Here is a 24,471-nt window from a genome sequence, read left to right on the forward strand (position 1 = left end):
GCGCCGGCGCTGCACACTATGGCTGAGCTGCAGGAGGACCCGGAGGTCACGGTAACCTGAAGTCTGACGTCACGTGTAATGGTCAGGTAGTTCAGTGCATGTCAGTGTGGGTCAGGTAGGTCAGTGTGGGTCTGGGTTAGTGTAATGGTCAGTCTATGTCAGGTAGGTCTGTGTATGTTGTCAGGTAGGTCAGTGTGTGTCAGGTAGGTCAGTTAGTGTAATGGTTAGTGTGCGTCAGGTAGGTTAGTGTGCATCAGGTAGGTCAGTGTAATGGTTAGTGCCGGTCAGTTAGGTTAGTGTGCGTCAGGTAGGTCAGTGTAATGGTCTGTGTCGGTCAGGTAGTTCAGTGTCGGTCAGGTAGTTCAGTGTGCATCGGGTAGGTCAGTGTGGGTCAGTGTAATAGTCAGTGTGCGTAAGGTAGGTCAGTGTGCATCAGGTAGGTCCGTGTAATGGTCAGTGTGTTTCAGGTAGGTCAGTGTGCATCAGGTAGGTCTGTGTAATGTGCAAATGCGTGCGGACTAAACCCCTGTTTTTAATGCATACCGTTAGACAGGTCAATTTGGTTGTCTGCGAACTGGTGGTAAGTAGGCTTTGGTTTTTCCTGGGCATCCCCCAGACTTTGATACCTGTGTAATGGTCAGTGTGGATCCGGTAGGTCAGTGTGGGTCAGGTAGGTCAGTGTAATGGTTCAGGTAGGTTAGTGTGTGTCAGGTAGGTTAGTGTGGGTCAGTGTAATGATCAGTGTGGGTTAATGTGGGTCAGTGTGTGTCAAGTAGGTCAGTGTGTGTCAGGTAGATCAGTGTAATGGTTAGTGTGGGTCAGGCAAGGCAGTGTAAGTCAGGTAGGTTAGTGTATGTCAGGTAGGTCAGTGTAATGGTCAGTGTGTCAGTGTAATGGTCAGTGTGCGTCAGGTAGGTCAGTGTGCGTCAGGTAGGTCGGTGTGGGTCAGGTAGGTCCGTGTAATGGTCAGTGTGGATAAGGTGGGTCAGTGTAATGATCAGTGTGGGTCAGTGTAATATTTAGTGTGTGTGTCAGTTAGGTCAGTGTAATGGTCAGGTAAGTCAGTGTGGGTCAGTGTAATGGTTAGTGCAGGTCAGGTAGGTCAGTGTAATGTTCAGGTTGGTCTGGTAGGTCAGGTTAATGGTCAGTTTAGTGGTCAGTGTGGGTCAGTGTAATGGTCAGTGTGGGTCAGGTAGGTCAGTGTAATGGTCAGTGTGGGTCAGGTAGGTCAGTGTAATGGTCAGTGTGGGTCAGGTAGGTCAGTGTAATGGTCAGTGTGGGTAGGTCAGTTTTTTAGTGGTCAGCATTGATGGGTGCTGGTAAGCCAGACAGCAACCAGGAGGTGAGCTTACTGCTCTAATTCACCCCAAAGGTCTTCTATCAGGTTGAGGTCAGGACTCTGTGCAGGCCAGTCAAGTTCCTCCACCCCAAACTCGCTCATCCATGTCTTTATGGACCTTGATTTGTGCACTGGTGAGCAGTCATGTTGGAACAGGAAGGGGCCATCCCCAAACTGTTTCCACAAAGTTGGGAGCATAAAATTGTAAAAAAATGTCTTGGTATGCTGACATCTTAAGAGTTCTCTCCACTGGAACTAAGGGGCCAAGCCCAACCCCTGAAAAACAACCCCACACCATAATTCTCCCCCCACGAAATGATTTGGACCAGTGCACAAAGCAAGGTCCATAAAAACATAGATGAGTGAGTTTGGGGTGGAGGAACTTGACTGGCCTGCACAGAGTCCTGACCTCAACCCGATAGAACACCTTTGGGATGAATTAGAGCAGGGATTGCAAGCCAGGCCTTCTCATCCAACATCAGTGCCTGACCTCACAAATGCACTTCTGGAAGAATGGTCTAACATTCCCATAGACACACTCCTAAACCTTGTGGACAGCCTTCCCAGAAGAGTTGAAGCTGTTCAACTCAATATTGAACCCTGCGGACTAAGACTGGGGTGCCATTCATACCAGTTGATGTGTGTGTAAAGGCAGGCTTCCCAATACTATTGGTAATATAGTTTATTTCAGAATGTACTGAAAGCAGACAGTTAATGCAGTTAAGACATAACTCCAGCAGGGGCACTGCAAGTACTTCGTATAGAGTAGACATTCCTATACAGAGAGAGTGAATGACAGCCATGTGTTTTTTCTTTTCAGCATGTCCTATTGTATAAGTTCATGAAACATGACAATCAGAGATGTCCGGTTGCTTTTGCTGCCTATATTATCTTACTATAGCGCCGATCTTCCTGTGACAGTATAAGAGTACTTGGCAAGCAACCAGCCCTAGAAGGGAATGCTCGTGTGTTGCCTAACCATGGCTACCAATCAGCTTCTAGCTTTCGTTTTCAAATCTTCAGTGAACGAGCCGAAGCTAGAGGCTGTTTGGTTGGTGAGCTCGAGTGGCAGTAAGTAACCCAGCAACATGTGCACAGTCCGAAGGTGTGAGTCCCAAAGCGACCATCAGCCTTGTATGGAGGAGGGAGGTGGGAGGAGTCGGAGCGACTATCAAACTTGTATAGGAGGAGGTGGGAGGAGTCGGAGCCACCATTAGACTTGTATAGGAGGAGGGGAGGAGTCGGAGCGACTATCAGCCTTGTATAGGAGGTGGGAGGAGTCGGAGCGACTATCAGCCTTGTATAGGAGGGAGGTGGAAGGAGTCGGAGCGCCTTGTATAGGTGGAGGAGGGAGATGGGAGGAGTCGGAGCGACCGTCAACTTTGTAAGGGAGTAGGAGGGGAGGTGGGAGGAGCCGGACGGGGAAGGGGCGGATAAGTGTCACTCGGCTCCTCCCGTAATGTGAGCAAGAGGTGATCGGTGTGTAGAGTCTCAAACACAGAGGCTGAGAGCTGTCATAGTGTGGGCAAAGTACGAGGCGTGCTAGCAGAGTGTGATCGCTACCTTTACTCCCCTTCTATACTGTACACAGAGGACATCCGCCGGGATCTGATCACCCAACAAGTGTCAGTGCTGGGATCTCCCTGTCAGAGTGAATGGGAGAGAGGAAGGTGCTGGGACCTTTAAATCCATGCCTCCCAGGACTGTCCATGGGGTGTCGGTGTCCCTGGAGGATGCCCACTAGTCTGCCCCCTTGTTAGGACCAGTGCTGATCGCTGTCAAGTTAGTCGTGTAGAACTTGGTGCTGTTCCATGTGATCTCGTACCCAGGAGCTGACACTCACTCGCACACATCGGGATCTCGCCCTATCCGATCATGGCCAAATGGTTGAACAAATACTTCAGCCTGGGGAACAACAACAATAACAAGACCAAGAGCCCCCCGCAACCCCCCAGACCGGACTACAAGAGGAATGGGGGTCCCGATCGCTCCTTCCACCATCACACGTCCCCTCTGCCCGGACACTGCCGGGAGGAGAGCGATCTCATCAAAGCCTACCGGGCTCAGAAGGAGAGGGACTTCGAGGATCCCTACAGTGGCCCCGGCTCTTCTCTCCGCAAACTGCGGGCCATGTGCAGCGAGGAGCAGCAGGTGGAGGGGCGGAGGGGCAGTAATAGTCTCTTCCAGGAGCCCTACCCTGGATCCAGCACTAATACCACCTCGTCATCGTCCTCATCGTCCTCCTCCCCGCACCTCTACCGGAGCAACAGCGAGAGGAGGCCGCCTGGAGCCAAGCAAGTACCCCCCGGGGGCTTCGTGGTCTCCCCCAAACACCGGCTCATCAAGATTGACAGCTGCGGCTGGACTGACAGCGGGGGCGGCACCGCACACTCGGGGGGCACGGCGATCACCTGGAGCCCGGCTCTGGTCAGCACAGGGATGAGCAAGAACGAGGAGAACACCAAGGACAAGAAGGATAAGGTAAGGCCATGGATCGCCGCCTTCCCTTCCCATGTCTGCCTGCAGCTGGCATATGGGGGGCACACAACCTGATCACACCGCCTCTACCCATCACACCACCTCTACTGATCACACCACCTCTACTGGGCCTCTACTCCTCTCATTGTAACCATTGCAGAGCTCTGCTTCTACCTATGTCATTCACACACTCATTCATCCTTTGGGATATGCTAGTCCAGCATTGCTCAGGTTGTTATGGATAAATCATTGACCACACCAGCCTTTATCAACCATAGGTTTCCTCCGCAGCAGCCTTACTCGCCCCCAGGGTTCCTCCGCAGCAGCCTTACTCGCCCCCAGGGTTCCTCCGCAGCAGCCTTCCTCGCCCCCCAGGGTTCCTCCGCAGCAGCCTTCCTCGCCCCCCAGGGTTCCTCCGCAGCAGCCTTCCTCGCCCCCCAGGGTTCCTCCGCAGCAGCCTTCCTCGCCCCCAGGGTTCCTCCGCAGCAGCCTTACTCGCCCCCCAGGGTTCCTCCGCAGCAGCCTTACTCGCCCCCCAGGGTTCCTCCGCAGCAGCCTTACTCGCCCCCCAGGGTTCCTCCGCAGCAGCCTTACTCGCCCCCCAGGGTTCCTCCGCAGCAGCCTTACTCGCCCCCCAGGGTTCCTCCGCAGCAGCCTTACTCGCCCCCCAGGGTTCCTCCGCAGCAGCCTTACTCGCCCCCCAGGGTTCCTCCGCAGCAGCCTTACTCGCCCCCCAGGGTTCCTCCGCAGCAGCCTTACTCGCCCCCCAGGGTTCCTCCGCAGCAGCCTTACTCGCCCCCCAGGGTTCCTCCGCAGCAGCCTTACTCGCCCCCCAGGGTTCCTCCGCAGCAGCCTTACTCGCCCCCCAGGGTTCCTCCGCAGCAGCCTTACTCGCCCCCCAGGGTTCCTCCGCAGCAGCCTTACTCGCCCCCCAGGGTTCCTCCGCAGCAGCCTTACTCGCCCCCCAGGGTTCCTCCGCAGCAGCCTTACTCGCCCCCCAGGGTTCCTCCGCAGCAGCCTTACTCGCCCCCCAGGGTTCCTCCGCAGCAGCCTTACTCGCCCCCCAGGGTTCCTCCGCAGCAGCCTTACTCGCCCCCCAGGGTTCCTCCGCAGCAGCCTTACTCGCCCCCAGGGTTCGTCCAGAGGTTCCTTGAACTATATTTCTTAATGACCAACACAATGACCAGCAATATAAATTAATCGTTCTTCAACTGATCGCTGTTGAAGCATCCCTTTTCCCAATGACCACCAATATTAGTCCCCCCCCCCCCCCCCTCTTTCTGACCACAAATGTAAGGTACAGATTTCCCAATGATTGCCAGTTTAATGACACCCTTGTTCAACTGACCATCAGTGAATAAGCCCTTTTCCTATGACTATCAATGTAAGGGAGTTTTTCCTGTAAAATAACACCAATGTAAGGGTTCTAGTTCCCAATAGCCACCAATTTAAAGAGGCCCCTTTTCAGCTGACAACTAGTGAAGAGTCCCCTTTCCCAATGACCACCAATGTGTAGGGTTTTTTCACTTTCTGACCACTAATGTAAGGGGAATATTTCCCAATGACCACTAATGTGAGTTTTTTTTTCTCCTACTGACCACCAATTTAGGGGCATATTTTTTAATGACCACCAGTTTAATGGTAACTTTCTACAACTTACGACTTAAAAAGTCCCTTTTCTAATGACTACCAAAGTAGAGACCCTTCTTCAAATGAACACTAGTGGAGGGCTCATATCCCAATGACCTCCAATGTGAGGGTGTTTTTTGCCTTCTAACCACAAATGTAAGGGGCATATTTCCCAATGACTGCCAGATTAATGGGAAACTTCAACTGGCAACCAGTGAAGAAGCCTTTTCCCTAATGACCACCAATGTGAGGGTGTTTTTCTCCTACTGAACAACAATGTAAGGGGCATATTTCCAAATAATCGCCAGTGTAATGGGATCCTTCTTAAAGGGACCACCAATGAAAAATGCTTATTTCCCAATGAATGATCACCACTGTGTGACCGTGTTTTTCTTCCACTGACCTCAAACCTAAACCTTCTCCATTGACCATCAATGTAAGGGGCATATATCCAATGATCACCAGTGTAATGGAATCCTTCTTTAGTGGACCACCAGTGAAGAAGCCCTTTTTTCCCCAATGATTTCCAATATGAGAGTGCTTTTTTCTCATTGACCACAAATCTAAGTGGATCCTTTTCCATTGACCACCAGTGTAAGGGGCATATTTCCAAAGGACCACCAGTGTAATGGGGCACTTTTCCACCAACCATCAATGCAGTGGGACATTTCTCCACTGACCACCAAAGTGAGGAACGCTACAATTTTGATTTTCTGTTCTGGGTATTATTATTAACACTTATCCATATGAGATCATTATGATTACTGAAAATAATTTGGCTGTATAGCACAGTCCTAGGTGGTGAATACATTAAGAATGATTTATTATATCTTGCCTTACTGTTCACGCTAATGTACAGGGAGCTAAAGCAATTATTAGCAGGGGTTCCCTGAGACCTTTTTTTTCCAAGGGTTTCTCTGTGTTAAAAGGTTGGGAAAGTCTGGTCCAGACAATGCCTACAGTGTCACCACCTTTTCTCTGTGCTGTAAAATCCCTTTTTATTGTATTGGCTATACACTAGGATAGAGATAGCTCAGCAGTGTTGTGTAATAGAGGAAATGCTACATGAGTGTGACCTTAGCTGCTGGCATTGCTTCTGACACTGTGTTGGATATCCTGGTTTCCCAGCACAGAATTGGTTAAAGGTCCCTTTTTATCTTTCTGTCCAACTGTGCAGTGAACCATGACCTTGTCTTCTCAGTACAAACAGGTGGTTTTGGCTCCCGTACATCTGTCACTTGCAGTTTTAGTTCACAACTTTGCATCTCATTTTCTCATGAAAACCATAGAGTCATTTCACAAACTGACCTTTTAGACATTTCCAAAATAATCATTAAGTTCCTTACGTAATGCAGATAATGCCTGCTTACATTCTACATTCATTGTTTATCATTTTAAGGAGAGCCATCCAAGAGGGCTGTTTAATGCCATGGACCTCAGTCTGGAACGTTGGGTAGTGTTTTATTCAATCTCTAGACCAAAGTTTCTCAAGCAGAGTTCTTCCAAAGGTTGCTTGGGGTTCCTTGAGCAAATAACAACTTCTGCTTCTTCGACAAGTAACTACTGATGCCAATGATCTTTGTTTTGCTTTCTGTAAGAGGTGATTCTTTCCAATGACCTCCCAGTGTAATGCTGGCCATACGCTATACGGAAAATCGGCCGAACCCATTTTGGAAAAATGATCATTCGGCCGTGAGAGCAAACGATGGTGCCATTATGTAATGACTGATGATAAAGACATAAATTAATCCATTTTTTGTTCGTGTGTTTTTCTTTTTTTACATATACCTAGTGCAAACGGTTTGGATGGGAAGCACATTAACCTTTCAATTTATCGTTCATTCGGCAGAAGATTTCCAAACTTGTCGTTTGTTTTTTCGGCTCAAAAACGTCCCAACGATTTTCGATTTTGTGCCAATTAACTGGCCAAAGGACTGAATTTCGGCCGATTGATCGTATAGTGTATGGCCAGCATAACAGTGAGCTGTAAATATAGTAATTATTAACAGGAATTCCCTGACACTCAAAAGTTTATTATTTCCAAGAGTTCCTCTACGTTTTAAAGAGGTTGAGAAAGGCTGATCTAAAGAGTCATCCAAATAAAAAAATGAGTTTGTTGTTTTAACTTTAAGCTGCTGTGGGGCAATATGGTTGATTTACTAAAACTGGAGAGTGCAATATCTGGTGCCGCTGTGCATGGTAACCAATCGGCTTCTTAATTCAGCTTGTCCAAATAAGCTTTGACAAAAAATCTGGAAGATGATTGGTTTCTGTGAAGAGCTGCACCAGATTTAACACTCTTCAGTTTTTTAGTAAATCGACCCCACATTTGTGCACTGGGGACTTGCAGAAAATCTTAAACATTTTATAATGCGAGTATGTTCGCTCCTGTGCCATTCATTATCTTTAGTATGATTTTTTTGTGTCGAACAGCCCGTTCAAATGAATGGCTTGTGCATTTGTACATAGATTTAAAACTTTTTTTTTTTTACCCTGCAACTATGGGTTACCGGAAAGAAAATCGCTATAGCTGCTGGCAATAATTGCATGAAAAACCAAGAAAGGCTGGTTGTAGTCAAGTTGATCAGTAGATCAACTTGGGTACAATCAGCTTGCCCATACATGGTTCGAATCTTGGCCAGTCCTTGCTGAACCGGCTGAGATTTGAGCGGTCTATGACCGGCTTTAGTTGTCAAGGGAAAAAGTGTCCCTGTTGGAAGATATCCCCTTCTCCTATTCCTGTTCTGGTAAACAGACAAACCAAATTTTGGTTTGACCCTCGCTTTCATTCCTACTAACATTGGTGATCATGATGACTGATGGGGGTGAATCTCCCTAACTGGGACACAGGCAGCAATAAAAACCTGACAGTGGTTCTAACTCCTCAGCACTCTATCTGAATCTTAGACCTCATACACACTATTAGATTTTCTGCAGATTTTTGCCTTCAGATTTACCAAAACCATATAATATGAGGTTAAACCTTAAGAATTTCGATTTGTATGCAATCAGGCGGGCCCTTGCACTTCATGGTTTTGGTAAATTTGAAGACAAATATCTGCAGAAAATCGAATAGTGTGTATGGGACTTTAAAGTTTTGCGCTTGTTTATACTTTAAGGTCAGTTGGTGCTTTGCCTTGTATTTGTCCATGCAAACAACTATAGCCTACTGCTCTAGGCTGGTTACTATTACTGAAATATCCTTATTGTTGCATTCCTAATTTTCCATCAACAGTCATTTTATTGTGTCTCTTGGTGTCTTCTGAATTTACACCAACTATTTCCCTTTTGAGAAGTGTGGTACTGCCAATTTGGTGTAACTGCAGCATTATGTGGCTGATGGCTATTACAGCAACAAATGGTGCACATAGCATTTCACCCCTATTAACCTTTGGGAAGAATGGAAGGTCTGCTGGAATCAAGTTGTAACATAAAGAATGGTTTTTAAGCCTGACGGTATGTCGTTCTTGTGTTACGGTAAAATATTAGCAACCAATGGGCTGATCCATTAATAAAGGTTTCAGCAATTTGTCAAATGTGACAGGTGGGAATAGAGTCGCTGCAGAGAGCCGGGGGAATTAAGGGCAACTCGAAAAGCTATTAGTCCCATTTTATTGCATTGTTTGTTTTCTTTTATACCTCAGGGGAGACTCATTGTAGTATGAACTATGGACATGGCCTGGTGTCACTAAGTTTTGATCATGACAGCCTTTCTGTATTCCATATTTATATTTATAGGGTATGATCCACATTAGCCTCATAATCCCTACTACAAACATCAAATCTCTAATTGCCTTCTGTAAAGGGAATGTGTTGGTCAAAGCAAGCTGTCTCATTTTTTTTTGACTGATGCCAGATGGATGACCCTGCCACTAGTGATCCTGCCGCTGGCAATCTACTGAAATCTCCTGCTTTTGTCTCTATTGGCAGAATCGCCCGTCTAACATCAGCTTAAAGCGGAACTAAACCCATCAATTTAACAGTTTCAAAAAACAGTTACATTCCTGGCATGCCGGGATTACTAACTGTCACACTTGCTTGTGCTTTCAACCAAACTGTCAAACCATCAAAAATTCTTGATGGGGTTGAGGATTTTTTGACCACAGTGGCAAAATTTTGAAGCAGCACGATGCAAAATTATTTATTGAACAAATTAAATTGTAACTGTGAATGTGGTTTTCATTTGGGGAAAAAAAAAACCCACATGTGTTATAATGTACATGTTCTAGACTCAAGAGAAATCAGTTTAATACATCTGGGATTCCTTTCAAGTAGCAGGTCTGGATGAAATTTTAAGGGCTTTCAAACTAAATTCGTTTGATTAGTAGACTCAAAGATGGCAAGATTGAATTCTCTGGCAAACCTTTTTTTCCTTGTGACCATTAGAACAATACTTTACAACTATATGGGCAGCTTTGGCTAGAGAAATGTTGGTATCTGGTTGAACATGAAAACCCTCTTTTCATACACTTGATTCTTTATGCACATATGCAGATATCTAACCAAAGTGAGTTGTCTTACAGCAGAACTAAACCCATCAATTTAAAGCGGAGTTCCACCCTAAATTTTTTTTTTTCCTTTTAAAAGACTCCTTTTAACCTATAAACAAACATTTGGAGGATTTTTTTTTTTTATACTTACCCTAAACGCCCTGTTGCTATGTAGTCCTCATAATCTGCCACTTCCTGGTCCCCGGAGCTCCTTGAGACTTCCTCCCTCGCCTGTGCTCCTGGGAAAAGATGACACATCATTTCCCAGGAGTCTGTGGGCAGTATAGTACTACGGTTGCCGTTGAATCGCGCATGCGCGAGATCGAGAGGTGCATGCTGGTTACCCAGCATGCGCGAGATCGAGAGGTGCATGCTGGTTACCCAGCATGCACCTCTCCCAAGCTATTCTAGAAAGCAATCTCAATTGGGCTTCACATGCCCACATTCAGGATGGAAATGGTCACAAACAGAGGCATAAAAGATAACAGTAAGAAATGTATATTTCTTTCGCAAGTGATCTTGATCATTGTATAGTCTTTTTGAAATTTCATCAGCAATAATGCTAGTATCCAAAAAAAAAAAAAAAAGCAGAGTTCCTCCTGGGGGAAAAAAAATTGAACGGCAGCAGCTACAAATACTGCAGCTGCTGACTTTTTTAATATAAGGATACTTGCCTGTCCAGGGAGCCCGCAATGTTCTCACCTGAAGCCGACACGTCCCTGGGCTCCGGGTGCAGGCGCCGACATCCTTACTAAGGGAAACAGGGTGCGAAGCCTTGTGGCTTCACAGCCTGTTTCCTACTGTGCATTAGCGAGTTGAATTGTCCCTGCTGTCTTCTGGGACCTGTGTGTCTCCCAGAAGACAGCAGGGGGCCGGGATTGGCAGCAGATACCTGGATTTGACAGGTATCTGCTCCACCCTCCCCCCTGAAAGGTGCCAAATGTGGCATCGGAGGAGGGGGGAGGAATTACATCACCGGAAGTTCCATTTCTGGGTGGAACTCCACTTTAACCGTTTCAAAAAATAGTAACATTTCTGGCATTCTGGGAATGCTAACTGTCACATTTGCATGTACTGTCAACCCAACTGTCAAACCATTAAATAACTTATCACATGTGCAGCATCATGGAAGTTGCAGATCAAAGGCCAAGATGGCAGCTTCCTTGGATGAAACGTATAGGAGGGTTTAGTTTAATGGAGACAGATCTGTATTTTTTAGTTTATTATAATTGCAGCTCTTTAAACCCAAACCAAAAATCAAATACTGTCCTGCTAATTTAGTTTTTTTTTAGGATAAGGTTCCTATAAGCTTTTCACCAATAATAAAATTGCCCCAGAAACATCAAATACAGTTGCATTGATGTAGTACTGTCATTTTTTTGTGACCCGATTACTAAATATCTGAAAACTATAAATTTTGCACACACACACACAGTTGCCTGGCCAAGAAAGAAGTTTGGGGTCTGCTATTGCTTTCTAAACAATACTTGTTCTCTAGCATCAATACTTGAGTACCAGACCTGGAACAAGCACGCCATAAGAGCCCTTTCACACTGAGGCAATTAAATAAGTGCCAGTGAAGCTCACAAAAACCTGTTTCCATTAAAATCAATGAATGCTTCCAAACTGGGGCGGAGTGCTGGCGGGGGAGGTGAAAAAACTCCTGCAAGCAGCATCTTTGGAGCGCCAAAAAAAAAGCACCTCAAAAACACCCCTCTCCATTGAAATGAATAGGAAGAGCCTGAAAAGCTCCTCAAAATGGTTCTTGAAGCAATTTTTGAGTCTCACGTGACCTTCAAAAAAGCGCACCACTAATGCCTGAAAAGCGCCGCAAAAGCGCTCAGCGTTTTTTGGGCAGTTTTCAAGTACCTCAGTGTGAAAGGGCTCCTAATAAATCAGGAAAGTGCCTGAAGTCCCTATCCCTAATCTTGTTTCAGGTTAGTGACTCGGGAAGCATTGAAGCCAATGCATACCATGACAGTCAGGTAACTTACTTAATTTTCAGGCAGATGGGTCAGTAGTGGCAGCCTATATTTTTCTTTTATGACAGTTTTCCTTTAACTAGTTAGCTTGCACAGTACACATGATGGTATGATTATCAGCAAGACATGTTTCTATCCTGATGGATACAATCAGCATGTAACATTTGACTGGCTTGACACATTGCAACAAAACTACTGAACCAGTAAACAATCTTAGTTTGAGGAACATGGTACCGAGCATATATGGAGTCTGCCATCTGCCCAGTACTTCTAAAGAAATGCTAGTTGCCTGGCTGCCATTCTGCTTTAATTACTTCAGTACTTTTGGAGCCACAGATCCAGAACAAATATAAAAAAACTGGAATTTTCAGAACTAAAGAATTTTTCCTTTCATTAGAGATGGAAAGTAAAACCTATGTGCAATACAGCTTACTGCAATATCTGTTGCTTCTGATAATGCTTACATAATCTAGTTGTATAAGTTCTCATACCACGTTTTTGTAGTTTGGCTTTACGTGTGTGTAAAGTATAATGGCTCTTGCACACAGCTATAGATTTGGCGTATAGCTGTACAGAATAAAATGTGTTGTGGCCCCCAGGAACTGCCACTGTGGTGTGTAATGAGATGTATTATAGAAAATGCCATGTGTGCCTATATGCGCGAACCACTGGTACACAAGTTCACATGTGCTTGCGGATGGGCGAGTGCAGACATCCCAACCTGCAAAAACTAATTTCAAGGAGGTGGTGCTGCGCCCCCCCCCCCCCCCCCCCACCACCACCACCACCAATTTAACACAACTAGAGGATGATCAAATGAAATTAAATCAATAAACAGAGGTTTACCTCTTCTGAGAGATATTAAAGGAACACTCTAACCACCATGACCTCTTCAGTGATTTGAAGCGGTCATGGTGGTAGGAGTCTGTCTGTGCTATGAATGAAAGAGAGACCTATCCACAGTCACTCCTCTGCCCCCCATCCCAATCTGTATATGCAGGTAGGTCTGTGTCTGTGTATGATGCAGGGGAAGGGTAAGTGGGCACAGTACAGGGGGTACAGTACGAGGGGAGCAGGAGGGCACGGGACAGGGTAAGTGGTCACAGTACAAGGGGAGCAGGAGTTCACAACACAGGGAGAGGGTATGTGGGCACAGTACAGGCGGGTACAGTACAATGAGCAGGAGGCACAGTACAGGACGAGGGTAAGTGGGCACAGCACAGGGAGCAGGATGGCACAGCAAAGGGGGAGGGTAAGTGGGCATAGTACAGGAGGGCGGAAGGAAGGATGCCTCTTACATCAGAGTACTCACCGGGAGGCAGGAGGGGACTGCATGGATGAAAGGATCAGGATGCAGGGCTTGCTGGGCTTCATACTTCCAGCCCACACATTCCTTTTTGAAAGGCAGAAAACTCTCAGGGAGTGTGGGCGGGGCAGACACATTAGGAGAGGACGGGAGGAGGAGTTGTAGAAGCAGCTCTCTCTCCTCGTCTGGCTGTGCGAGCAGCAGGGGAGAGGGAAGTGTCAATGCTGGCTCCTCGCAGGAGACTTGGGATGTCTACAAATATATACTAGGCAGGATACAGTGGAAATCCAAACTGGACTTTTTTGGCGCGTTTCGTCGTGATGTCAATGGGGCGTCACATCAACGTCGCGTATGACTAAATGTGTCTGCAGGAGGGTACGTGTTGACGTCACCAGGCTGTCTGTACTAAGAGGACAGGCGCCTGTTGCGAGCCGGCCAGCTCTGTTTTAACCTATGCAAATTTTTAATCTACCAATATAAGTGCATTACTTTTTCTACAATAAACAAGCAAGGCAATATTACACTATGGCCAGTCTTTCTTTTTTGGTCCTTTCTGAATGAGATGATCAGACTCTACAGTGTTGCCAGAGTGTGAGAGACATTGTAGCCATCCATCCTGTGATTATCGTCCATAAAGATCTTCTGTGCAAGTAAAGGCCTTGGCTGGGCTATAGCTAGCCACATGCCTGGTTTTGCATGCTATCTGGTAAGTTTCACTTGTTATCACGTGCATTGTTGCTCGCTTGATTGGGCCAATGCTCATTGTGGTACCTGTACACATTCATTTCCTATGGGGCCTCAGCAAACATGAAAAAAAGACTTTTTTGTTTTTTCTCAACATGCCACACTATAGCATTGTATATTGTGGTTTGTTAGAGCGGACATTGCAGTGAAATGCAAGGTCCTCTCTTAATGTCTGGGCTCCTTGCCGTTTTAAAAATTTTCTGATATATATACACTAAGAAATCTAGAGCAAAATATGGTATGGTTAACTAAGATTTTAGTAAACCATATGTAAAGTCAATATAAAATCTGAAAGGCTCATGGAATTTGGCTTAAATCCACATCTTTGTAAATTGTATATCCAGAGACAGTGCAGTGTGCTATTCCTGACCTGGCTTAGGTGTTCTTTAAATAAATGCATAACTATCAACCAGATTCTAAAACTTGTATGTAAATTTAACAGATGGTTTTAACTTTTAGAAAAAACACATCAACTTTTTTTTTTTTTTTTTGTCACATGTGACCTGCAGGGTTTGCACAGCAGATTAACACTCACTCTGGTTTGGCAATATTTCACCCATTAAAACGGACCTTCCCTCCTCTTCTAAAACTGCCAAAGCTCATTTCAAGCGGTTAGGCAAACAAGCACGCTTCTATATAATGCCCCTGATTCTGCACAGCCATTAAAAAAAAATAAAGTCTTTGGCAGCCAGTTTCTTCTTCCTGGTTGCCTGGACTGGCCTTGATGACATTACGGTAGATACGAGGACCAATGTGACTTTTTACAGGGGCTTGTTATTGAAAAATGACAAGCTGTGCCAGATCTCATATGCCACATGTGCAAGGTTTAGCTTGAAGGGACTGGTGAGGTAACATTCCCAGGGGGCATCTGTGAGGCCGGGGCTACCAGTGCCAGTCACCAGTGCCCACTGCAAACCAGGAAGTGGGAACAAAGTAATGTAAAAAATATTTAATTTGAATAAAAGACTATAGGATGATTTAATGATCAGGATGCAGAGCTGCATTATCCAGGCTTTTTTATTTTTGGGGGAAGTGTCCGCTTTAACCACTGAATGTTTGTTTTCCACAACATGTCCTGCTTTCAGTTTTGTGTTACAAACTCCTGAGTGTGCTTCCATTTCCCTAGTATTTACCTGAGATAAGAGGCCTGCTGATAAAAACCATGACTCAGCAGAGATGGAGGTGGCTTTGGGCTGTCATTGCCGGGAGACACGTAGTTTGTATTTGTCCCTCGAATTTGAAGTCAGCCTTTGAATTGATTTGCACTTTGAACAGCCGAAATATGTGAAGATTACCGTATATATCTTCTCCCCCCACCCCCAAACCTGTGACAGCATGCGGGGGTTCTTTTCCCCTGCAGTAGCTGTCATTTTTAAAATTTGCAGGGCTTTGCCCACACAACCATGTCCTTTATTCAGAGATCTATTGGGCTACTTTCACACTGGGGTGGCAGCGGTAAAGCGCCGCTAGATTTTAGAGGCATTTTACCGCTCTTTAACCCCCTTAGAAGGGGGTAAAAGCACCCGAAAAGCGCCGCTGCCGAATTGCTTTGCAGGTGCTTCGGCGCTTCAGCACCGCCCCAAAGATGCTGCTTGCAGGACTTTTTTTTGTTTTTTTTTTTTCCCCGTCCTGCAAGCGCACCGCCCCAGTGTGAAAGCACTTAGGCTTTCACACTGGGGCTGCAAGGGAGGCAGTTTTCAGGCGCTTTACAGGCGCTATTTTCAGCGATAAAACGCCCCAGTGTGAAAGGGGTCTAAATTACTAAACTAAAAGTCCTGAAATGTGTTGGGATTTTCTGTATTAGCTGTTTGCCTCTAGTCTATATGAATAAATTTTGGAACTCGTGACTGCATGACTATTTTTTACATATAGAGTGCAAAATCTGGTGCAGCTTTGCATAGAAACCATCGGCTTTCAGATTTAACTGTCAAAGATTAGTTGAACAAGTTAGAAGCTTATTGGCTACCATGCACAGCTGCACCAGATTCTGAGTGCTCCAGGTTTTAGTAAATCTCCCCCATAGGCTTACATAAAGGTCCTTTTACAGGCTTGGGAAAAAAAATGCCAAAGGCCTGTAAGCGCCCTCCTTATTTTTTTTTTTTTTTTTTATTCGTTCCCTGCTTACTGTGTTTTTAGTGTTTTTTTTTTTTTTTTTCTTTTTCTATAATCAAAGCTAATTCATGGTTTTGCGCTTGCAGGAATTCTATGAATATTTGTGGAGCTACCAGGTTGTGTGTTTTTACACCCTGTGACTGGATCTTTTTACGATGTATCTGTGTAATGTGGTACTGAACTGGTTAAACATAGAGGAAATTGCTGCAGTACAAAGGCCCATCTTGGGTGTTTATTGCAGCACCTGGCTCTTGATGTTGTCGAGCAGGAATGTCTCACTTAGCTTCTGTGTACAATGACAGGCAGCCCTCTACTAGAAGAATATTTATTTGTTTCTCACCTGCCTGTGTCTGATGCCGGGAAGCCAGCAAGGCACACGAACAGGCGAGGACTCATCAATTGCTATCCTCACTCTTGCGCCAGGATGATGCAGCAGTGCCCAGCAGGCATGTGTTGGAGCACAAATTAGATTTTGAAATCCTGTGACGTTTTTATCTCTTAGACGCATCAATTTACTTGGCATGTTATTACCCATAGAAGAACCCTCCACTGTGTTATATTTACTAGATCAATGACTTCCACTCTTCAAAAGGCATTCCTTTCCTAAAGGTTAGGGCTGCAATTGTTTAATCTGCTGGGTTGCAACAAGGGTTATAATATGAGATCAGTCATTTTTAGATTTCTTTTTTCAGGTTTTATTTATTTTTTTTTACTAGCAAAAAATTCATGTAGCATACAAAGATCGTTTCTTACCCCTTGTGTGCTTACTATGAACTGTATTCAGCTGGAAGCTATCCTCATCTCATACTGTTCACGTTCCTGGCAGATCTAGTCTGTACAAGCTATGGGAGGCCGCACAGCCACCTCGGGGTACTCTGCGCATGTGCGAAAAGTCCCATTCATTCGCTGGGGCTGTGATAGACAGCCTCTTCATAGGAATGAATAGGATTTGTTTCTATAATCAGGTTTTCTTTTAAAACGAACAAGAATTCAGAACAGATTTTCTTTTTTGGTTAGCAATTTTTTTTTCTTAGATAAGCGCTTATTTTTTTACTAAAGGTATTTATATAGTGCTGGCAATTTACATATTGTACATTTGCATCAGTCCCTGCCATCAAGAAGCATACAATCCTAAAGCTGGTCATATACAGTTTTGTTTTTTGTTGGTTTTATTTAGCCAGTGGGTCAAAAAAAAGCACAAAAAAAAACCCCTTAGTGGTTGCAGCCACTGATCAATGGAAAATGTTCTGATATTAAACAGTTAATTTCTGAGAGCCCACACACTGATCAAAATTTGACTGATCCCTGCTGCACCAGCCAAACTTCTATTAGACCCCTTTCACACTGGGGCGGTTTGCAGGCGTTATTGCGCTAAAAATAGCGCCTGCAAACCGCCCCTAAACAGCCTCCGCTGTTTGTTCAGTGTGAAAGCCCGAGGGCTTTCACACTGAAGTGGTGCGCTGGCAGGAGAAGAAAAAATCTCCTGTCAGCCGCTTCTTTGGAGCGGTGAAGGAGCGGTGTATTCACCGCTCCTGCCCATTGAAATCAATGGGACAGCACGGCTATACCGCGGTAATACCGCGGCTATAGCCGCGCTATACGAGGGGTTTTAACCCTTTTTCGCCCGCCAGCGGGGGGTTAAAACCACACCGCTAGCGGCCGAATACCGCGGTAAAACAGCGCTAAATATAGCGCTGTTTTACCGCCGACGCCCCCTACCGCCCCAGTGTGAAAGGGGCCTTAGTGTCTGGCCAGCTTTTGGTCCCTACCATCCATCCTACCTAGGCAGGAGCCAATTAACCCACCAGCATGTCTCTGGAGTGAGAGGAAACCCACAAAGCATAAGGACAACATTCAAACTCCATGCAGGTATGCCCTGTACACACGATAGGATTTTCTGACAACAAATGTTCGATGTGAGCTTGTTGTCGGAAATTCCGACTGTGTGTAGGTCATAGACTTCTATGGAGGCTTTGAAGACGCTTTGAAGCACCATTGAAGCTACATGGGGGTCTAATTTTTGAAGCAGGTATGAACAGGACTGTAAGCTAACCAACCATTTTATTTAGTGACAGGGGCTTTGACTATCGTTCGGAGAGCTTTAACAAAGCCTGTCCGAAGTCTTGTTGAAACCGAAGCAAGTGTAAATGAGCCCGAAAAAGGGGTTGTAAAGGTAAGTGATTTTTCACCTTAATGCATCCTATGCATTAAGGTGAAAAACACCCGTCAGTGACCGCCCCCCCCCGTTTTTACTTTCCTGAACCCTCGAACTTGTCCCATGGGGACAAGCCTTCTCTCTGCTAGGTGGTTCTCGGCTGTTGATTGGATAGATTGATAGCAGCGCAGCCATTGGCTCCCGCTGCTGTCAATCAAATCCAATGATGCGGCCCCTGGGGGGCGAGGCCGAGTCCTGCATTCGGCGAAAAAGTAGTGGATGCGTATGGATTATTTTTGAAGGAAAAATACTTTTATGACGCTTTAACTCATTTAAAAAACTGGGTTAAACAGTAATAATGCCCATATATTTTAAAATGGTTGTAAACCCACTTTCATAAAAAAAAAAAAAAAAAAAACTAAGACCGCGTACACACGGGCAGACTTTTCGACCGGACTGGTCCGACAGACTTTCCAGCGGACTTTCGACTGACTTTTGACAGACTTTTTAACGAACGGACTTGCCTACACACAATCACACCAAAGTCCGACGGATTCATACATGATGGCGTACACCGGACTAAAACAAGGAAGTTCATAGCCAGTAGCCAATGGCTGCCCTAGCGTCGTCTTTTGTCCGTCGGACTAGCATACAGACGAGCGGATTTCTGGGTCCGGCGGAGTTACGACGTAAAGATTTGAAGCATGTTCCAAATCTAAAGTCCGTCAGATTTGCGACTGGAAAAGTCAGCTGACGGTCCGGTGAAGCCTACACACATGATCGGATTGTCCGCCGGATTTGGTCCGTCAGCGTCCGTCGGACAAATCCGGGTCGAAAAGTCCGACCGTGTGTACGCTGCATAACACCTGCAGAACAAAGGCATAATGAGCTAGTATGCATAGCATACTAGCTCATTATGTAATACTCACCTGGGATTGAAGCCGTCGCTGCGGTGCCCATACACCGCTCCAGCGGCCGACATCACTCCCGGGGGTTACCTCTGGGTATCGCGTCTCAGGCGCTGTGATTGGCGAGAGCTGCAATGACGTCACTCACGCGCATGGGCCCGGTAACGGCACACTGTTTGGGTCAGTGCGCATGTGCCGATGACGTTGGCACACGCAAATACAGGGGATATCTCCTAAACCGTTTGGGTCAGTGCGCATGTGCCGATGACGTTGGAACACGCAAATACAGGGGATATCTCCTAAACCGTGCAGGTTTAGGAGATATCCTGGGTAGGTATAGGTAAGCCTTATTATAGGCTCACCTGTAGCAAAAAGTGGTCTGTAAGGGTTTACGACCACTTTAAGCACAGGAAACAAATCAAAATCTATCCCTATATTTAAGACAGTGTTTGTCTGCGGTTGGTACATATTAATGTGTTTTCTTTTTTCCTGCCCATGGCAAAGCTAAGACATTTCAGTGCTAACCCACTTAAGTGATGGAATCCATTACGCTTTATCACTCATGTCAAAACAACTTTCATGACGTTGCTTTTTCCCCTGACAGTGAAATGGTATCGTAAGCTGAAACAGACATTCTGACCTAATGAAAAGCAACTAATTAAATGCGGTTGCTTTCAATTGCTTCTTTGCAGATTACTTAGCTTGACATAAGTGCTGTTATTCCGGGTCAATGGGGGTGAAAAAAAAGACATCTAAATCCATCCAGAGGTTGCTAATATTATGTTTATAAGCAGTTACCAGGATCAGGTTGGAAAGGGAAACTGCCTAGTAGAATGTTTCTTGTCCCATCAAAGAGCATTTCCTGTTTAACTCCTCCCTGTTGGCTTGGCTTCAGATCAGCCTATATTGGAACACAATGCAAGATTTCATTTTCTTTTTCCTGTAGATTCTGTTTTAATTGAAATACCATAATTTCTGATTGTGAATATAATTTTCCCTGTCTACTTTAGATATATATTTGTTTAATCAGGTGCGCCTTTTACTTGCCGATGGACTATTTAGCAGATGTGCATTTTAGAAAATGTGCTTTTTAGGTAATTACCTACATTTTGTAAATAAGACTGTTTTTGTATCTAATGGCCCGTACACACGATCCGAATATCGTACTACAGATCGTACGACCTTTTTCGCTTAATAGACGCAGGTAGAAATTGAATAGGTAAATAGTCACAAATTCTTGTACGACAGTAAAAAAAAAAGTGGTGTTGTAATATATTTGTATTGTATTTTCGGACAACAATTATACTGACTAAAGGAAAATCGTCCGATCTGTTATCGTTCGAGGAAAATTTTTGTGCTTGTCCGGTCGAATAATACCGGATGAACTGTCGTGATCGGCTCTCGAAAGTAGTGTGCACACGATCTGAAAATCGTACGATTCTTCCTCGGACGACAGTTTTCGTACGATATTCGGATCGTGTGTACGGGCCATTAGCACTGGTGCAAGCAGCAGTCTGGGTTTCTTCTACAAATGGTGTACCCAGGATGTCAGGTTGCTGCATCAGAAATGTACTGTAAAATCAGTTTAATCTGCAGTTACAGGACAAAACTGTGAATCAGCCTTTACATTTTATTTTTTACAGGTATTTATTTAGCACTGACATTTTATGCAGCACTTTACATACAGTATACTGTATATATTATACATTCACATTAGTCCCTTCCCTCAAGGAGGTTACAATCTAAGGGTCCCTGACTTGCATTCATACATACTAGGGGCCAACTAAGACAGGAGCCAATTGACCTACCAGCATGTCTTTGGAGTGTGGGAGGAAACCGGAGTACCCGGAGGAAACCCACACAGGCACAGGGAGAACATGCAAACTCCAGGCAGGTAGTGTCGTGGTTGGGATTCGAACCAACGACCCTAATGCTGCTAGGTGGAAGGGTTAACCACAGACCATCTGTTAGATTGTAAGCTCTCATGAGCAGGGCTCTCCTAACCCTCTTGTCTTGAATTGTATTGTAACTGTGCTATTGTAAATCAGGGCTCAACAAATCCCAGATGCTAGGTTGCCATTGAGATAGCACTTTTGTCAGCTGTCCACATCCTTCTCCCACTTGCCAACCGTGCTATAGTCAAAAGACGGCTACAGCACGGCCGACCAGTTTGGGGAGGGCATCTATTGAGGTCAGCTGATCACAGATCAGGTTAAAGGGCCAATCACAGCTGCCCTTTACCATGTGATCAGCTGTGTTCAATCACAGCTGATCACATGTAAACAAATGGTTATTGGCGTTTCCTTTGCTCAGTGTTGTCATGGTAAGGAAAGGAAAGCTGATAACCAGCAATCCTGTGACAGGGGACATTTACACTGATCATCAGTGCCGCCCCATCAGTGCAGCATATCTGTGCCCATCAGTGCCTCCTCATCAGTGACCATCAATGCAGAATATCGGTGACCATCAAAGCGGCATATCATTGCTGTGTCATCAGTGCCTATTACTGCTGTGTCATCGGTGCCCATTACTGCTGTGTCATCGGTGCCCATTACTGCTGTGTCATCGGTGCCCATTACTGCTGTGTCATCGGTGCCCATTACTGCTGTGTCATCGGTGCCCATTACTGCTGTGTCATCGGTGCCCATTACTGCTGTGTCAACGGTGCCCATTACTGCTGTGTCAACGGTGCCCATTACTGCTGTGTCAACGGTGCCCATTACTGCTGTGTCAACGGTGCCCATTACTGCTGTGTCAACGGTGCCCATTACTGCTGTGTCAACGGTGCCCATTACTGCTGTGTCAACGGTGCCCATCACTGCTGTGTCAACAGTGCAGCCTCATCAGTGCCTGTCAGGGCAGCCTCATCAGTGCCTACCAGGCCAGCCTCATCAGTGCCCATAAGTGCAGTGCACATTAGTGAAGAAGAAAAATTACCTGTTTGCGAAATTTTATAACAGAAATGAAAGGTTTTATTTTTCAGTCTTTTTTTCATTTGTTTAGCAAAAAATAAAATACCCAGTGGTGATTAAATACCACCAAAAGAAAGCTCTATTTGTATGAAAAAAATCTCCTAGGAGTACAGTGTTGCATAACCATTTAATTGTCATTCAAAATGCGACAGTGATGAAAGCTGAAAATTGGCACGGGCAGGAAGGAGTTGAAAGTTCCCAGTAGGCAAGTGGTTAAAAAAACTGGCTCCTAACTTTTTTAGCTGGCGCCTAGAATCAAAGCAAATTTCTCAAGCCCTGTTGTAAAGCACTGTGCAAACTGTTGGTACTTTATAAATCCTGTATAATTAGTGATAATTTACTGCACGGGTTTAAAGAAGATGATTGTTGCCCAGTGTTGCCAACAGTGATCGTATTTAAAAATGATGGCACGTCTGTGGGCAAACCTCGATCTAATCAAAAGCTGATTATTCTTAAGGGAGTAATATATTGCCTGAAATTGATTTTCCCAGATGATCCCTAATGCTCTCTTAAGCTATTGCAAGTGAAAGACGTGTCTGTGCATATATATGCCTGCTCAACTAGTGCAGTGGCCTTATCCCGAAACAAAAATAGTCTAAGGCTGCCCATGATCCTTAGTGGGTAGCTGGATGAGGGAATGGGCATCTTGTGTCTACAGGCTGCTTCACTAAGGTGATTGCTTGGAGAACAACCTTTTTTGTCTCTTTTCACCAACAGTAATCATGGTCAGATGTCTCGTTTTTGTTGATATCTAAACCCAATAATGAAAATGTGGTGCAACTTACCAGTCCTTGTCATTCCTGTAAGTTCTAAGAACAATGTTGCCCTCTTTCCCAGCTATCTTCAACCACTTCAATACTGGGCACTTTTACCCCCTTCCTGCCCAGACCAATTTTCATCTTTCAGCTCTCTCTCACACTTTGAATGACAATTGCGCGATCATGCAATACTGTACCCATATGACATTTTTTATCTTTTTTTTTTTTTTTTTTCACACGGATGGAGCTTTCTTTTGGTGGTATTTAATCACCACTGGGTTTTTATTTTTTGCTAAACAAAGACCTAAAATTAAAAAAAATATATTTTTTTTAGTTTCTACTATAACATTTTGCAAATAAGTAATTTGTCTCCATTAGGCCCCTTTCACACATGCGGACCGTATGTCCGTATTTCATCCATCCGTTTTCGGATGAAATACGGACATACATGCATCCCTATGGGATAGCGGGTGTCAGCGGATGTACATCCGCTAACACCCAATGTTGTCCGGCTCCGCTCTCGTCCGATTCTGCGGACGGAAGAAAATCCTATTTTTCTATCCGTCTGCAGAGCGGATCGGATGAACACGGACAGACGGTGTGCGGGTCCCGCCCTGTCATCTGCCTGCTCAGCTGGGGAAAACGGAGCGATCCCCACTGAGCAGCGGATAAACACGGGGCGGATCAACGCGGATCCGTGCCGTGTGAAAGGGGCCTAACTGATGGGCACTGATGAGGCTGCCCTGATGGGCGCTGATAAGGCTGCACTGTCACACTTGCCGGTTACTGGCTTTCCTCTCACTGTGACAGTGTGTGAGGAAAGGCATGCCAGTAACCGGCAAGTGCGTTTTGCATGTGATCAGGTGTGATTGGACACAGCTCATCACATGGTAAAGGGCCGCTGTGATTGTCCTTTTACTTTGATCTGTGATCAGCTGTGTCTGAAGAACACAGAGATCATAGAGCGTGCCGCCTGCACTCCCCAGGGTGTGTGGTTCTGGGAGGATATCCATAGATGCCAAGGTGGATATAAATCAACGATTTAAAAAAAAAAAATCTGATTATTTTTTATTTAAATACATTTTTTGTTTTTTTGTTTTTATCAAACTTATATTAAATGCTTTTGGTGTAAAAATCTATCTAAAGATATTTTTCTTTTTAGGATACTTTCATAATTTAGTTTATTCAGCATGAAATGGAGCTTAGTTCTGTAGCATAAGGCTGTATATTCTGCAATATTTGCATATTTGATGAACTCCTTCAATGAATGAGATAACATGCATTGCATTGATGCACTCACACAATTTCACAGTAACCATGAGATAGAACAAAGTTCAGGAATATTCCTTTATCCCATTGTTTTGCAAATCTATGTACACTACAAACTGTATGATTGAATCGGTTCTGATATCGCTGTTTTACTAACCTGACCGCGTATTATTCTAAATAGGAAACCTTCCTTTTGTTTGCAAATGTTAAAGATTCTAACTACCAGCAAGAATGAGTCCTTACCTTTTAAAGAGCACCTGTCATTTCAGATCCATCATGGCAGCGCCTGTTAGTGGACATCCACTCACCTGCTGCTGCCACCTCCCTCA

At 45.1% G+C, this 24,471-nt stretch overlaps 1 protein-coding gene across 1 annotated transcript in view; it reads left to right on the plus strand.

Moving 5' to 3' along the window:
• Window positions 1-2,773: 2,773 nt before the first annotated feature.
• Window positions 2,774-24,471, plus strand: part of SHB (SH2 domain containing adaptor protein B) — a 327,625-nt gene continuing 305,927 nt past the window's right edge. The window contains exon 1 of the mRNA XM_073591234.1: window positions 2,774-3,820. Within this exon, the coding sequence (XP_073447335.1) occupies window positions 3,215-3,820 (606 nt within the window). The 5' untranslated portion in view covers window positions 2,774-3,214. The remainder of the gene's footprint in view (window positions 3,821-24,471) is intronic.

This window comes from Aquarana catesbeiana, linkage group LG01 (assembly GCF_042186555.1).
Source record: "Aquarana catesbeiana isolate 2022-GZ linkage group LG01, ASM4218655v1, whole genome shotgun sequence".
Taxonomy (NCBI): domain Eukaryota; kingdom Metazoa; phylum Chordata; class Amphibia; order Anura; family Ranidae; genus Aquarana; species Aquarana catesbeiana.